Below are 18,135 nucleotides of genomic sequence, written 5' to 3'. Positions count from 1 at the left end.
AATTGTCTGGACATTGGTCGACAATAGATTGTCTCGTATACTTTTGATGTAATGGATATAAAATATTGCACAGAATCATTAAACAAAATATCAAATTTTCACTGTGGCATTTCATAATCATTTAAATCGTATCTGGTTTCAAGCAGATAGTTTAATACTTTTAAAAAGCTTTTATTTACATTCGGAACATCTCATTATTCCTCCGTAGTTTTTCTATGCATTATCCACTTTATGTACAGATCTTCGTTCCGATATCTGATTTCGTTAAATTTCCATTCTAAATTAAAAAGCGTGGTAAATTCTGGCAATGTGGAATTTCATATTTTCTAAAGCAATTTCTCTTAAGTAGATGACAATGTTACGGACCGCTTGATAACAGTTGGGTTAGAAACTATAAATCGGGTTAGAAATCAATGAATGAAATGGCTAAGTTTTGTGTATTTTATTATATCCTTGATGCTTTTCGTTCTTAAACTTTAATCTCTATACATATTTCAGATGTTTAAGTTATGCATGTGGGGAGGATGCTCACATATTGTCCAGTTGCACCTGTCCTGCGATAATTGTCGTTCCATTGGTTATAGGTAACGATTTAGGCGATATTTAGTATGCTTGATTGATATATCCTAATGGGTATGCAAAATTATTCCCAATAGCTAAATCTGAGGATCAGTCGCCTTAGTGCGTATTATAACTGTCGCACAGTCTATTTAAACTGACTGACTGGTATTCTAACTTTAGGTACACAAAACATGTCGGCTGGTTCACGCCTGCTGATAGTTTCTGCAGAAGATAATGAATTGGACACTTTAAGTGGAATATCAGGTGAGGAGTTTAATAAGGTATTTACTGCGTTTATGTCTTTTTTCCCCAGTTCATTACTACATGATACAATTTTTACACCGTTTGAAACTATCGGCTAAGCATTCGCAAATCTGGAATGTTGAGTATTAGATTAGTAATCATGTTGATATTCTGTTTACTGCTTGGCAGACCCAAGGAACAGTGATTTTTAAACGAATGAGTTAATTACATTGAATAGTTAAGTACTTCATCGTTCGTGTCATGCATAAATATAAGCCTAAACACATAAGTGGCTAGAGTTAAGAGTGGGGGAAGTGTACCCCCTCCACTTCCCCCATATCCACTCTTTAAAATGAGCGAGTTTCCTTGAGTACGTTTTCTTTATACTTAGATGGTTTCCATTATGCCTTGAAAACACTTAAATATATCAGCTTCCGTGAGCTTTGCACCCTTGGGTCCCATTAGGGGTTCCATCCCACAGACTCAATGTACACACCTTTACCTCACACCCAGGGCCGGCGCTACCATATAGGCAAACTAGGCAGCCGCCTAGGGCGCTGATTTCAGGGCGGCGCATTTTTTAAAAAAAAAAAACATATTGTTTATAAATCTTGAAATTTATATTTTGGGGCGGGAGGGCGCTAGAATCAAACCATGCCTAGGGCGCCAGATGTCTGGCCGGGTCTGGCGCCGGCCCTGCTCACACCACAACAAATGATATTTCTCGATTCGCCGTTGAACTCTTTCATCTGATACTTAACCCCATTATCACATTTTGATCGACTAGTGACACAATTTCAAGGGGCATATGCGGGCCTTTCCCACAATGCACTGTAACATGATTGGAAATACTGTATTGACAACGCTTTTTCTTTACACTATGTTCTGTCATGTCACCATTTAATGTATGGCTTAGACTTCGCCAGGCAAGCCATTTAATGTATGGTTTAGACTTCGCCAGGCAAGCCATTTAATGTGTGGCTTAGACTTCGCCAGGCAAGCTACTTAATGTATGGCTTAGACTTCGCCAAGCAAGCTATTTAATGTGTGGAATCTCTTTCTGAGTTTGCGCTTGTTAGAGAAACAAAATACCTGCAGCACACTTTACATGTATATGAACAACTAAATATTTTGTTGGTGGGCGTCTTTGAAGTATTACCTTGTAAAAGTATCCATAGTTGATATCTTTTTATTGAAGTGCCTTGGTGAGATGGCATCGTATACAGGAAAAAATAACAGCGAGTGCAGTTCGACACAACATATATAAACATACACCTAAGGTTATGTTCAGTCTAAACTGAGCGAAGCAAGTATAATCAAACGTCAATATTGCTAATGAAAGATATAGAGCGTGAACATTGCTTTGTCGGCAAAAGTTAACAAAAATGAAAACTGAAATTAATACCTTATATATATATATATATATAGAGAGAGAGAGAGAGAGAGATTATTGACTCAACTAACTTTATACTAAATGAAAAATTAAATACTGCAACATTAAGGATGTCGGTAGAACATTGTATACTGAAGGGAATTGTATACAAAATAGAAACCAGTAATTTTTTTGCGGAAGTTAAAGATGTGTTTTTACATTTTTATGCGTCTATGATGTATAATGTTGGTTATGTTTACACCTAAACATTAATTACCTGCAATAATACATGCAGGTAGCTAGCTCTCAGATGGGTTTACCTGGAGGCACTTAGATATCACACATTCTTACAATTTTCTTTGCTTGACACATACTAGCTTGAGGGTAAGGGGACAGGTAAATGCAACTTCCGTGTAAAATTAATCACATGTACAGTCAAAAGTACAGATTTGGAATATCTTTAGTAACATTTACATTACATAGCGGAAAATCATGATGCTATAAAATCTCTCTCTCTCTCTCTCTCTCTCTCTCTCTCTCTCTCCTGTGGTGTAAAATGACAGATCGCATGAGAAATTTAAAGAATTCAAAAGTTATAGATATCAGATTAAAATATTTTAAAGTCCAAGAAAAGGTTATCATAAATAATTACTGAGATCGACTTTTACATAACGCAAATTGTAGCCCTGTGTGTACTGTATTTAACTTTTCACTAGAGATAATCTTTAGAAAATGACTACGTGCCGATCACGCTCAAATTGCGCACGAAATACGTTATATACGCTTGGCTAAATTTTGATGAAAGGTAAGTTTTGCATATATTCTCCATTAAGTTTTATACTGTGTACAAATGTTCTAGCCCATGAAACACTACATTCATTTCGATCTTACAAAGTCAATTATTTTTTATAAATACGTTGTTGATTTTGCAATTATATTAGCACAATATGCCTGTGGTATGCAAGCGTTACGACTCTGAGTCAAATAATGTAACAGAAAGAACAGAAACCAACAAGTTTCGAAAAATCAGCTAATAATTGATTTAAGTTACAAAGTGAAAATTTAGAGACTCAAATAGTATCGTGAATGAAATCCCAGATCATTGTAGTAGCGCCTATTTGATGTAACTGTGTTATGGGGAATTAGTCACAAGCAAGATGGTTTTTCTTTTCTACATTTAATGGAATTCTGTTACATCTAGTTCTACATGCTGACTTCCTGCACTACTGATCTGATACAAATTTAGGTCGCCTATGCAACTTGTGCTTTCGCGACCGGTTAAGTCCTGGAGGTCAGGATTCTTAATTGGTTGTGGTTGTGGGTATGCAGGACTCGAAATTAGCGGCAGTCCGCTAGCCCGAGGCTAGCAGATTTCCCGTTGGACTAGTAACTTTCATAATGTTAAAAGTCCGATGGGCTAGTAAGTTTCGGTTATCAATAATAGAGTTTGTTTACGCCATACCCTAATAAAGATTTGACTTGGCAGATGTTCTGTAGAATCAAAGCAATGGCCATTGTAAACACAGTCATACAATATTAGCATGAGAAGATGAAGTCAATTTCTGCCTCGGAAAGGTATGTTTCTATAACAAGAATCCATCAGATTTTGTGCATTTCACTTAACAGCGCAAATTATGGTTCCGTCATTAACAACGGAAGTTTGGTAATTGATCCTAATTAATCTGATAACGAATTAAATGAAAAAAAATGACGTGGTATCACACTTGATTCACTGGACCACAGTAACAAACTACAAAAGCGGTATACCACACAATAGAACACGGCAAAAACTATTCAAAGAAATTAGTTTGCACGTTTGTTTAAGGTTCTTTTTTTTTTATTGCTCGCTACCTAAACGCTCCAACAGTCACAAACAGGAAACTACATATTTTACATTTCCATCGAAATAATTATAAGAATAAGATCAGTTTATTACGATTACGTTATTGACACATCCTTTCCATACAGCTACTTTTTCTATGGTGATAAGAATAGTTTTTATATTTTTCCCATAAAAGAATGAACAAATAACTGAATACACGTGGAGATGTCCAAGCAGAATGCTGTACATCTGTTGGGAATTAAAATCTCTGCGCATGGGCATCTAAGATTTGAAAATTTTCCGCCTTATTATTAATTTCAACAATACATTGAGGTTCGATTAATTAGGAACAATTACCAAACTTACGACTTATGATACCGTAATTGGAGCTGTTAAATACAACGCGCCCAGTGTCAAATGCTTCCTTTGATGGGAACTCACCTTTTCCAAGCTGAAACTAACACTATCTTCTGATGCTAATATTTTATAACAGTGTTTACAATAGCCACTGCTTTGATCATGCAGAACAGCCGCTGAAGTTAAGTCTTTGTTAGGGAGAGTCCATTTAATTGTGGGAGGGGGCAAAGACACGTGTTTTGAAACGTGTTTCTTGCTCTGATTTATGTAAAGGACACTGTTCCATTCCTTTTCTTGCTTTAAATAATTCGCGTCAGCTATACTATAACATCTTGCATTTCAACAAAAGGCACAATTCCCTCCTTATAAGACAAGCAAAATGTGACATTTGATAGAAGGTGTTCAGCCACCGGAAAAAAGCAAAAGTTCAATGAGAATGATGAGGAATAATTCTTACGATAGGGAAAAGCGTAATGGAAAGTTTCAGAAGAAATGGACAAAAGACAGGGAATGGCTGAATTATGACGAGGAAAGGAACGTTATGTGGTGTAACTGGTGTATGCATTTCGCAAAAACAAACACACAGAAAACATCCAGTTTTGTTGGGGTTGTTCGAACTTTAAAATTGAATCGGTAAACGTACGTGAAAGCTGTGTGACATTGTTTTGTGAACAGGACTAGTAAAGATTTGGCAGGACTAGTAAATTTCTCAATATACTAGTCTTTCTGGCTGCAAAGACATTTGTGTTAATTCGAGCCCAGGTATGGTGCCACCACAGCCCCGTTTTTATATGCAAATGTCGCACTTCTTAATTATTTTTTTTTGGGTGGGGTGGGGGCACCAGACAGCTCCCCTCCCCCAATTTTCCCCAGAAAATAAAAGGTGTTTTATGTGTGTAAGTTGCCCCCGAAGGTATGTATGTTTGTCTTATTTTAACAAAAGAATTTCGATTAAAAATTTACTTAACTACTTAAATTTTTGTCGGGGTATTTTTTTCCCCTAGTGTTATCGAAAGGTTTGTTCGTGCGATTGTGGGCTTTGTCCCCAGTGTCGGCGTTCTTTCCCCCTTTTTTGTGATCTGTGCCAACGATCTCCTAAGTCCGTGTGTGCTATATGAGTTTTGCTTTATATTGTGTGTATGCTTTAGATTTAGATGTAGGGACGACAGTCTCAGTCAAATTATATCCTAGTTTCTTATCATTTAATTTGTTTTACTTATAAACTGTCCAAAAGTTTGGATAATTCATGTTTGTTTTTATTTAAATTTTTGAATTTTGTAGAGAAAACGGTGTATTTCAAGGTTTATAAAAGAAAAAGATCCTAATGTTTCACATGCGTGATCATAGTGTGTCGTTTTCTCTTTGTATCTTAATTGCTGAGAAGGCTAATCCCGAGTGAGGAGCCGCATTTTCTTTATTCGTTTATGCATCCCTTATCTGCGGGTTTTTAACCGTTTCATTTATCATTAAAGATAAAACAAAGTTCCAAAAGGGTTTTATTTTTGGGTTAGTCCCTAAAAGTTACTAAGGGTAACTCTTGGTTATTTTACTAAATTTATAGTTTGTCCCCGTATAGTTGTTCTGTTTGTCCATTTCCAAACGTGGGGTTTTCTGACGCTCTTCCGAAGACCTTTTCACTTCGCGTAGCGCCATGTGACATAGCCCTTCGGCGTCTGTGCGTCATACTCCTACCATGATGGAGGTTCCCTGTATGCCTTAGTTAGAAAAGAGTGCAAAGGACAGAATACTGTATCGATACTTTATTAGTATTATTTAGTGCAAACAGTTACTTAGTATTGCGTTGTTGGTTATATTTTATTGTTTTCTCTAAATATTCTGCAATAGTTTGGTTTCGTATATTGGTATTGTGAGGTGAGAGATGAAGGCCGGGCTCCAGCCCGTATTTGACGCTACTTGCCCCTAGTTGTGCGGTATACCGAAGCCCCTCTCGCATCTCCCATCTCCCTGGCCAAAACACACAACCTTGAAAAGTAGACTTATTGTTAATGAGAGGATTCCCCCCGTTGTCTTGTTCCACTCTACATCTCATTCTTTTCGTTACATCCTCTCTTATCCAGTCATATGTTTTTCCTGTATCCAATGTCCAAAATTCTACTTGATCTCTATATTTTAAAAGTATTTCCCTAACATATCTGAATTTTCGTGGCACTTCGAGTTTTTTTCGTAATTTTATTATTTCTGTGTATCTTTGGTCGGCCCCTTATGGTGAGGCCGAACCAGTAGATATATAATGCCTCCCACGCTGTCTTAGGTTCGGGTTGTACTTTTTTCAATCTGTTTATTATATTAGTTACTTTTAGTAGTAGTGGACTTAGCAGTCACAATCCCCATCTACTTTGTGCTCTATACAGAGTCTCTTTAATTGTATAATGGATTTTGTAATTCCATATGTAGTTTATTAGTTCCTTATCTAACTTATTCAGAATTTTATTTTCCATGTCTAGTGATCTAATTGTATAATTAATATTTGAATAAAAACTATTTTTTGCCACATGAGCCCGCTCCATAATGCATAGTGGTGTTAGGGCCCAGATTTTCGCATTTTGTATTTTATTGATTACATTTTTATAGTTTTCTATAGTGTCTTTTCCCAACAAATATACCTCAAGAGCTTTCACTGTATCTCTCAGTAGGTGGGGAGGACAACCCAGGGTGGTTCTCTCTCCAGTTGCCTATTTTCAAGATTTCGGTCTTGTCATGGTTGATTTTTAAGCCTGATGCTTTCCCGAAATGTTCAAATTCTCTCTTTAGATGTTTATAGGATTCTGCATCTCTTATAATGTTTGTACAATCATCAGCATGCTGGAGCATTTTAAAATCCTCTTTTATATTTGGATTTGGATACCTTGTATTTCTTGGTTGTTGCGTATTTTGTGACTTAGAATTTCGATTGCTATTACGTATAATAACATTGATAGTGGGCAACCTTGTCCCACGGATCGTTGTATGTCAAATTCTTTCGTGCATTTTCCATTTGCCTGTACACATGAGGTTATTCCTGTTTTAGGATTTCAGACCACTTTCGGAAATCTGATCCGAAACCAATTTTTTCTAATACTTTCTGTATGTAGTTGTGTTCTAATAGGTTAAAGGTTTTTCTTGGTCGAAGAGTACCATAGCACCCTTCGTACCTGTTTCATTAATATAGTCTATTATAGTTTTAATATTTAAAATATTATTTTGAATGTCTCTCCCTTTTCCCCCACAGGTTTGATTTACATTAATTATTTTACTTAACCCACCCTTTACTCTATTTGTTAGTATCCTGCTTAAAAGTTATAATCCGTATTCTAAAGTGATATCGGTCTCCAATTCTTGCTGTCATCCCTATCCCCTTTCACTTTATAAATAATTGTAATAATCCCTTCCTTTGGACAAGTTTAGACAAGGCAAGGAGGAAAGGCACCCCCGGGACGCGAAAAGCCACAGGAAAGCAGTACGCCCTAAAACGTCGAAGCGCATTTGATCAAATTTTAGTCCAGTTTTGCTAGCGGACAATTACTTTTCCAATAGTGTGTGGGCCACCTGTGCAATTTTACAATTTCTTTGAGTTGTATAATTTTCTTTACTATTTTGAAGATTTTTTTTAAAATAGAATTTTGTGTACATGGTGTACTTTCAGTTATCTAAATAGTACCAATCAGCTGGGTGTCAGGCACCCTATGTACTTTTTTGTCATGCTATATTTTTCTTTGGTCTTGAATTTTGATGGCGGTAGTCAAACGATCAGATCGCGATTTTGGGGATAGAGCTTTTATCAAAAGAGGACTTCATAAGCCAAAGGAAGAACCTCATGTAAGAAGGCAATTTTAAAGTCGATGTCGGTCTTCTTTTCTTCTTGGTTTTCTTTTCTCCTCTTCTTTCTCGTTTCTGTTGGTCTGATGTTGGAGTTAGTTGTTTTGGTACCAACTCGACTTTCATTGTTGTAGGCCGGCCATGATGTTATCGACTGGTCCATGTGCTGTCATTTCTTGTTTACTTGTTGGAATTTTGCCAGTACATTGTGCCTCTTAGTTGTATTATTTAATAATACAAATATATTGGTCTGAGGGGTACTGTTGGGATTTTAGTGTTGTGTGTTTAATAATTTGGGGTCTATGTATCTGTTATTTATTTTATTTCCGCTTTGTGCGGTGGGCCTGATGACTGGGCTTACGTCACCTTATAGTCTTAATTCTTTTGGGGAACTAAAACTTTGTGATGTTTGTTTATTCACTACCAATCTTTGTCGCTTTGTGCAACAGTGCAGGGTGGCAGCGTTGGCCGCCTTATATGCATTATTTGTTTCTTGGATGGATGAGTTACAGCGTTATATGTTTTGGTCTTATTTTTTCTTAGACCTATATGGTTAGATTGTTAGTATTGTATTAGTAGCCTGAATACATGTAGTGGGAGGGAGTTTAATATTATATATATATATATATATATATATATATATATATATATATATATATATATATATATATATATATATATATATATATCCATTTTCAATATGGATTTGCCCTTTGGCTAGCGGTCTTACCCTACCGCTTTAGTCCTATCTGGTGATTGATGTTATGTTGGATGTTATGTTTTTATTTTATTATGTTTGTTTATATTTTATCATGTTTATTAATTTGTTTAAGGTACCATATTATATTCTTGTATGAAGTTCGATGTTTTTATTATGTACCTTATTTAATATACTGGGTATGTGGTAGGGGTTCCGTATTTATTATGTTGTTCTTGGAAGTTAGTTCCTTGATTATGGTATTTGGTGCAGGTGTTGAAAACATGGTCTAGTGTTTCCGCTGTTGGACAATGAGGACAGTTTGTGGTTTGGTTTATTTCTTTCTTGAGATGTTTTCCAAAACTGCTTCTTAGTAAAGTGTTTCCAGTTTTTAACCTATTAATAATGCGGAGATCGGTGGTTTCTATGGCTTTAGGTGTCATGATGGTTCTGTTGGCCACTTTTTGCAGTTGGAATAAAATGTCTGCTCTTGTTGGTATTTTCCCAGAGTTGCTGGCATTTCTTGTTTATTTTAAATCTTATTTGACTATATATCTCTTGTACACTGTAGTCAAGGTGTGATAGTGTATTTTTCCTGAGGTTAAGTTTTGCTTATTGGTCAACATTTTCATTTCCTGTTAGATTAATATGCGAAGGCTCACATAAGAATTCAGTGCTTTGTTGGTTTCCTTCAATCTCTCTAATGGATATCATTGTTTCTTCTAACATATTTCCTCTGCCTTTTGTGGTACCAGTCTCCAAGGATTTGAGTACGCTTAGAGAGTCTGTTATAATAACGTACTGATTGTACGTTTGGGTTTTAATCCATTTAAGTGCTTCATTCATTGCCCAGACTTCTGCTGTATAGATGGAACACTCATCCGGAAGTCTGGCTCCGAGTACAACTCAGTGTTCGGGTATTATTATTGCAGCTGCTGTTCCTTTTAGTTCTTGAGATTTGGATCTGTCTGTATAGATTTTAAGATGTTCAGAGTATACTTCATCGATGGTCTTGCGTACTTCTGTTAATGTTCCTATCGGGTTTTGTAGTTTGGATCCAAATGTCTGGACAATAAGGTTGATTTTGGGGTGTTATTTTTCCATGGAGTAGGATCGCATATTTTGTGCTGTTTCGCTTGAATACCTGGGAATTCCATTTCTTTGCAGAGGGTTTTTTTTTGCCTGCAATGGGGTGGTGGTGCGTGGGACAAGGTTATTGATGAATGGAGTGCTACACTTTTTAATCGTCAATTTGGTTGAGTTCGAGCCTTTGTGAATCGAGTTTCGGTTGGCATATCTCAATATTTTTTCTTCTCGTCTCAGATGTAGTGGTAAATCTCCTGTTAATGTTTGGAGTTCCTCGATTGAGGTATAAGGTAGAGCTCCCGTGCAAAGTCTAAGCGCTTTATATTGTATGATGTTTAGTTTTTTGGAGCAGAGTGTTGTTGGCCGATGCATACACTTGGCAACCATAATCAAGTTTAGCCCTGATTAATGATCTGTAGAGTATGCGCATTGTGTTTTGGTCCGCGCCCCACTTTGTTCCCTCAATACTTTTAGAAGGTTTAGATCCTCATGGCATCTTTTGGTTAGGGATGTTTTGTGTGATTTCCAGTTGAGGGTCTCGTCAATCAACATTCCGAAGAAATATGTTTCTTTAACAAATTTGATTAGTGTATTTTGTAGTTGGAGTTAGGGGTATAGTATATGTCTATTTGTTGTTGGGGAGAAAAGCATTCCTACAGCATTGGTGCCTGATATTTTAAATCCCCAGTTGTCTGCCCATTTGCCGATTTCCTCTAAGCTCTGTTGTATTTGGTTAATGTTGGTTTGGTTGTTCGGGTTGCCTGCTTTCCAGATTCGAATGTCGTCGGCAAATTGAAATAGCTCGACTAGTTTGTTAGTAATATTGTCGTGGAGATTGTTGACCACTATCCATCTATCTATGCTGAATTAACGTCGTGTTCGCCTGCCAAGGCATGTACGACGATTTATGCCAGCATGTATGGCTATTTAATTACTCCTGGGGGAAGGAATTTGTGCCTCATCTCCCAGGCATTTATGTGTTCATGGAACACTATTTAATTAGGCCGTCAGGTTGTAGGACTAATATGTCCTTAACGATCTGGTTGAAGGGCCGTCGTGAGTGGGAATGAACCCAACACGCCCTCTTGATAAAAGCTGGATTTCAGTCTGCGATTGAACGCACCAGGTGTCGACCCAAGCAGTATTTGACGTCCGCTGCGATTGGTCGCAGCGATGACGTCACATCGGGACACCTGGTTTTTGACGGGTGGAAATGGTTCCACATCTCCGTCAGTGTACGATGACCAAGTGAGGCAAGGAAACAAGGAACCCGGCAAGCCAGCCATAGATGTGGTGTACTCCCCAAAATGGCAGCCCGTACTTATTTCAAATCTAGTGCAGTTGTAACTAATGGACGATAAAGAATCCCAATAATATATAGTCCACCTATGCAATTAGCCGAATCAGTTGAGTTAAAATAATTTTCTTATAAATAGTAAGAGTTAGAATTTTATGTACAAAGTATACTTTTCCTCTAAATTTAAATAATACCAATCGTTGTAAGTCAAAATGATTCAGTAAATTTGGTATCACGCAAAGGAATAAAACCAAAATGTACAGTGTGTAAAATTTTGATGGTGGTATCGAAATAATCAAATTAGGTTTAGGACAGAGTTATTATCTAAAGAGGTTTTCTTAACTCCAGAATGAAAACCTCATGATAACAGGCAATTTGGTAGCCCATAAAAGGACCATTCTAGTTGAATTCCACCCACTGCCATATACTCTGAGAGGTGAGTAGTATCTCCGGGGACGATCTTTCAGCGGGCCAGTTTCTGTCAGATCCATCAATATCCAGTCTTGCGTTAGAAGTGGGAAGCTAATTGAAGGCTCTTCCACTCTATGATGTATTCTCAATAAAGTTGCAATCATGGCAAACAGGTTTACTGGACATTCCTGTAATATTTCCTTTCTCTTTCTGAATTTGGCCACTGCTTTTTTATTTTGGATTTAATGAGTCTGGTTATGTCCTTCAGAGATTCTTCCCATTTGTTGAGTATAAGGGTGTTCAATTCGTCCATAAAGGTTTGAGCCTCTGCTACATTGTGCCACATGTTTTCCAAACAGTAGTCCTCCGAATATCCCCAGGCGACATGTCTGTTTGCCTGATACAAGTCATGTTTATACGCCCTCGGTCCTGTCGGCTTAGGTGGTGAAGTTACTGCAGGTTCCAGTTGATATGACGGGGATAAGGTTGGCAGTAGTGGTAGTGAAGGTGGTGGTAGTGGTGTCGGTGATGGTGGTAAAGTCTCCATTCTCCTAGTCACCGCTTCTAGTTGTTTAGGTGTTGCAGTCCGTTTATCATGCACAGCCGTGGCCCCTTCTTGCAGTTGATTGGGTTGTATCTTTTGTTTCGTTTTTGATGGTGGTGGTAGTGTAACATATATTTCCAACTGATGTACGGCTCTTGTGTTTGTTTTGGCGACAGTAGACGGTTTGCTCGTAGGATGTTTTGCTGTCTGCTCTATGGGTTGCGGCACAGTCGTTCTACTATTTCCTATGTTGTTTTCGCCATTATATCTTCTAGGTTTTTCCCATATCAGGAGTAAGGTTGTCCTAAGCTCTAAAGCTCCATCCTGATGCTACAGAAAGTCCTAGGCCTTTCAATGCATTCATAGCTTGAGCGGGTATGATTTCCATCGCTAGCGTCATTACTACTGATACGTGCTGCTTGTTGTTCTGTTAGCTGTCGACTGGAATCGAATGTGTTGACCACTATCTATCTATGTTAAATTAACATCGTGTTCGCCCGCCAGGGCATGTACGACGATTTAGGCCAGCACAGCTGGCTATTTAATTTCTCCTGGGGGAGGGTTGACCACTATGTTTGACCTGGCTTTTTAACAATCCTAGCGGACTTCAGAGAGAGCATTCCCTGAAGACCTTTTCTAGAACTAAACTTCTGGTCTGATAGTGTTAGGTGCAGTCCCTTTATCTAACTCTAATCTACATATCAAAATGCACAGAATCTAAATTATGTAATCCAAAATAAAGTCATATATCTGTTCTCCACACACTCTTTTCCTACTGAAACTGTATGTTAGAATTCGCAAAAATATTATATTAAGTAGGAAATTACTTGTAAAATTTATCATTATGAGCAAATTAATTCAAAATTAAACTATAACTACCTACTAAAAGAGATTCAAATTTCCCTTCAATTGGTCACTAATTTTAATGTTTAAGTATTAAGACAAACTGGCTATAATTGATTTTAATTAGCTTTTCGAAGACATCATCCAACTGTCCTACTGATTCCTTTGTTTCAATTTTCCAGCACTGTAGCTTGACTCCATAGTATTTGAATAGCATTGTATTGACCCCAAATATCTGCCTCTAAATGTAACAGTGACTGTAGAGTTACCTACTAGTATTAAATTTATGAAGAGAATTTAGAAAATGTATATACAAATATGTCTTTTCTTCTAAATCTTATATAAATACCATAGCTCCTTAAATAACTAAATTTAGCTCTATTATATAATGCTAAATTTCCTGTCTCAAGCCCAAAAGTATAGAATGTTCCAAAGAATTTCAATAATCTTAAATGTACTGATGTTCTAAGAGTATTGACTGTCCTGATGTACCAAGAATCTTTAATATCCCGGTTTTACCACTACGACATAGTCCAGAATGTCTTTGAATGAGTTCTCAGTATCCAAAAGTAGTGTGTTCGTCCAAGAAAGTCAAATAAACACTTTGTGTTTTATATGAATAATTTGAATAAATAATTCCTCTCAAATTATAGCTGAACGGTACTATAAACTCTGATCAAAGATTCCCAAGAAATCACTTATCCTGCGACGTAATAGATTTCCTACGAAAAGTCCACTTACTCGTAAACAAGGTCAGGTCTTGAACTCACATTCAAGTAAGCATCTTGTTTACTTCCTGGAATCATAATAAAACTCGGGTAGGTGTTAATTCCACAACCCTCAATCACATAAAAAATTTAAGTACAACGTAGCACAATAAATATAACGAAATTATTTGATTCATGAAATCTCTTTTTTGATATGTATTAGTAACTGAGGTTCACAACTCTTGATAGGTAAATCAGATTTGTAAAGAATATTTCCGTAGTTTCCTGAAAGTTTTGTCGCTGTTCACGATTGGATGATACAGAATTATGGTAACAAATTATCACTAAGAAGACTTAACTGGACCAGGTTTTGATGTGTTTTATAAGAGAAGGACTTTCATTGGTTCGATTTGTTTTATAAGAGAAGGACTTTCATTGGTTCGATGTGTTTTATAAGAGAAGGACTTTCATTGGTGGGGTACGTGGGGGATTACATTTTGCGCTGTAATAATGATACTACTTCCCCTTTTGTCCACTTCCAGATGCTAGTAGTAAATGGGGGCACCCTAGCGACAATGGGAATTAGCATTACAAGACCCCTTGGGCAACTCTAGCGACAATGGAAAATTAACATGGAGAAAAATCGTGGGACAATCTGGCGACAAGGGAAATTAACATGGAGAAAAATCGTGGGTCACTCTAGCGACAAGGGGAATTTAACATGGAACTATAGTGTGGGTCTGTCTAGCGACAAGGGGAAATTAACATGGGAATAGAGTTTGGGTTTGTCTAGGGACAAGGGAATTGAATATGGGATTTTTTTTAAAATTTAAATTTAAATTTAAATTTAATAAAGGGGTAGGCAATGGAAAGGCTATCTCTTTTCGAGAAATATGACTGGCCCTGAGAAGGGCCTTTGGGTTTTCTTCTTCTTCTGCTTCTAATTTCTTCTTTTTCTCCACCAAGTTCTTATTTTATCTCCAACACTCTTTCTCTTCTTCTCTTTCTTTTTCTCCTGCTCTTCTTTCTTCTTCTTCTCTTCCTCCTCTTCTTTCTTCCTCTTCTCATTTTCTTCTTCTTTTTCAATCTTTTCGTTCCATTTGCTTATTCTTATTCTTTCCTCTTCATCCTCCTTCTCCTCCTTATCTCTTTCATGACACCACTAATCTTGTCCTTTACCTTTTTTAAGTTATTAATTTCCATCTTTACACGATGGTGACAATAGGAATAATGGTCTTCAACCAGTCTTATTAACATCTGCTCCATCATTCCTAAGTTGTCTAAAACGTCTTGTAATGTTTGTATTTTGTCCATTTGGTTAGAAGCCATCTTCTTTTTTTATTCTTTGCAGAATGGTTTGAACGACGAATACTATGGGTTCTTATACTTAAAGCGCGTACGTGAAGGAAAACATCCCCCTAAAACGTAAAATTGATCTTACCTAGATCATGACCAAACAACGCGCGAACGTGAAGGAAAACATCCCCCTACTTTTTCATTTCATATAATAAAACCCAAACTATACTTTCTCATTTCATATAATAAAAACCCAAACTATACTCTCCACATACGCTAAGAAACAATAAACAAAATCCATAATCTACTATCCACACAATCTTACGTGAGCGCTTACAAAACCCAAACTATACTCTTCACATACGCTAAGAACAATAAACAAATCCATAATCTACTATTCACACAATCGTACGTGAGCGGGTACAAACACAAACACAAACACACAAACACAAACACACAAACACATACGCTAAGAACAATAAACTAATCCATAATCTACTATCCACACAATCGTACGTGAGAGCTTACAGAACCCTAACTATACTCTTCACCTACGCTAAGAAACAATAAAGAAACCCATAATCTACTATTCCCACAAACATACCTGAGCTCTTACAAGCACCAACACACAAACACATACCCTCACACTATCTTAAAAAAGAGTTAATGTTTATAATCACACTACTATACCTACACACATTGGCAAATCGATCGTTATTTCTTTTCTAGAGTATTGGGTAGCCCTGAAAAGGGCTGTTTTTTTTTTGGAACTTCATGGACACCTGGTTAATGGTGGCACCTTCCAGGCCTAGCGCCACATACACATCTTGTCCCCCAGTTACTTTTTACCTTTTTGGGGGAGAGAGCAGAGGCAGGATATGTCGCTTCAGAATCCCAATTTTCGCTCTCTGGGATTCTGAAATTTCTTCTTCTTCTCTCCTTTTCCTCCTCCTCCTCTTCTTTGTATCTTCTCTCCACCTCTTTGTATCTTCTTTCCTCTTCTTCTTTATATCTTCTCTCCTCCTCTTCTTTGTTTCTTCTTTCCTCCTCCTCTCTTATCCTTCCCTCCTCCACAATGGCTTCCGCGGCCAGTTCATTTAATATGCGCCTGGCATATTCCAGATGCACATGAAGTTCCAACAGTTTCTCCAGTCTCGTGTTCATTTTTGGTGTTGATCAATCAACAAGGGTAGCTGGACTGCCGAACGAGTTTCAATTTATAGTGAAAGCGCGGACGTGAAGGAAAACATCCCCTAAAAACATAAAATTGATCTTACCTACATCATGACCAAAAAACAACAACGCGCGGACCTAAAAGAAACACTCACTCACTTTTTATGCTACCCATCACTATTTTAAAATTTTTTATAAATCACTTCAATAGACTATCCACATACGCAAAGCAATCCAATCTAACCCCAAATTTACACCTCAAACACCAAAAAAAAGACATCATTTTAATATACTATCCATACCAACTTACTTAACCACTTACAAACACAAACACACAAACACATACCCTCACATTTTTTTTAAAAAAGAGTTAGTGTTTATTTTCACACTACTCTACCTACACACATTGGCAAATCGATTGTTATTTCTTTTCTAGAGTATTGGGTAGCCCTGAAAAGGGCTGTTTTTTTTGTTTGCTATGGCATTCTTTTTAGTTTCTAAGAATGCGATGTCCTCTGAGGATAGACTTTCTGGCGATAGGTCTGCTTCTTCGGAAAGAGAAGAAGAACTCTTTGGTGTCGATACGACAATCGACAAAGCCTCTGTCAGCTTCAGGTTGCTGCTGCTGCTCTTGTTGTTGTTGTTGCTGCTGTCTCTGAAGTCTGTACTTCTCTGTCCATTCTTCTTTTTCCCTGTTCATTTCTTCTCTGAAGAGCTCTTCTATCAGGTCTTCAGTGATTTTTAACATTCTCACATTCTCTATTTCTTCTGGCTTCGGTATCAGACTGTGTCTGACCCTATGCAAATTCACGTAGGCTTCGTTGAGTTTAGCTAGTTTGGAGCACATCTTCTTAGGAGGATGAGTCGACAATGGATGGTTAGACTGAAAACAACCCGGTTCTTAAAGTCAAAGCGCGGACGTGAAGGAAAACATCCCCCACACGGTTTTTGAGTCGCAACGTTCAGTGAGTGTCATGAGAGGGATAGTAAGAAATGAAAGAGCATCAATCCAACATTCTTATAGCTAAACAAAAGACAAAGGCATTTTTTTCAAAACACAACATTTTTTATTCAAAAATCACTTAACACTAAACAACAACTCTAACATTTTTAACAATAATCCAACAATATAACATCAAACAATTTTTTCAAAACACAACATTTTTTATTCAAAAATCACTTAACACTAAACAACAACAACTCTAACATTTTTTAACAACAATGCAACACTAAAAGTTTCTCCACTAGGTAAAGAGGGATAACAGTCTTCCATGGTTTCTAGTAATCTAGGATGACTTCTCTCAAACTGTTGATTTCTATGGTATTATCGAATTCTGCATACAGGATGACGTTCACCGTTTCATCAGGGTCTCGGTCTTTAAACTGAATTTCCACACGAATCTGGCCGGATTTTATAGGGTGGAAATGTCCCTCGTCGCTGCCTTGGTCTGGAGTGAAATCGAAAGCCCACAAAGCGTAGCCTCCTGCATAATCCTCGTACGTAATACCGTGACTGGTATTGGTTCCTAACTGTCCGGTGGCTTCGTACAAGGACAAGTACGATCTCAAGTAATTCTTCTTTTTAAAGTCAGGTTCGAAAGGTCGGGTACACAAGGTCTTGCCATCGCGACTGACTTCGATTTTGGACACGCCAAAGTGTTGAAAGTAGAAAGGATTTTTTTCGGCAGCTCCGTTGAAGGCTGTATTCTCGACGATACCAACGATCAAACGTTTGGGTAACTGTCCTTGGAACAGATGATCTTCGATCATGGATCGCTGTCCCTTGGGAATGGTGAAGGTTTTCACTTCCACGCGTCGTATGGGATACTTGGCGGTCGTTCTGCTCAACGTCTGACTGATGTCGTTTCCCACTTTAGGTAACACTTCCACACGGCGTACGTAGAGTCTGG

The 18,135-nt window shown here is 37.4% G+C and overlaps 1 protein-coding gene across 2 annotated transcripts in view; it reads left to right on the top strand.

Moving 5' to 3' along the window:
* The first annotated feature begins 693 nt into the window (after positions 1–693).
* The window catches only part of LOC149807069 (transmembrane protein 272-like), a 48,743-nt gene continuing 31,301 nt past the window's right edge, over positions 694–18,135 (top strand). For both annotated transcript variants that reach the window (XM_089961474.1, XM_089961465.1), the window contains exon 1: positions 694–825. In XM_089961474.1, the coding sequence (XP_089817600.1) occupies positions 753–825 (73 nt within the window). In that variant the 5' untranslated portion in view covers positions 694–752. The remainder of the gene's footprint in view (positions 826–18,135) is intronic.

This window comes from Sinohyriopsis cumingii, chromosome 1 (assembly GCF_028554795.1).
Source record: "Sinohyriopsis cumingii isolate HCF-2022 chromosome 1, ASM2855479v2, whole genome shotgun sequence".
In the NCBI taxonomy this organism is placed as follows: domain Eukaryota; kingdom Metazoa; phylum Mollusca; class Bivalvia; order Unionida; family Unionidae; genus Sinohyriopsis; species Sinohyriopsis cumingii.
The sequence above is the reverse complement of the archived record's forward strand: the minus strand, read 5'-3'. Positions and strand labels throughout refer to the sequence as shown.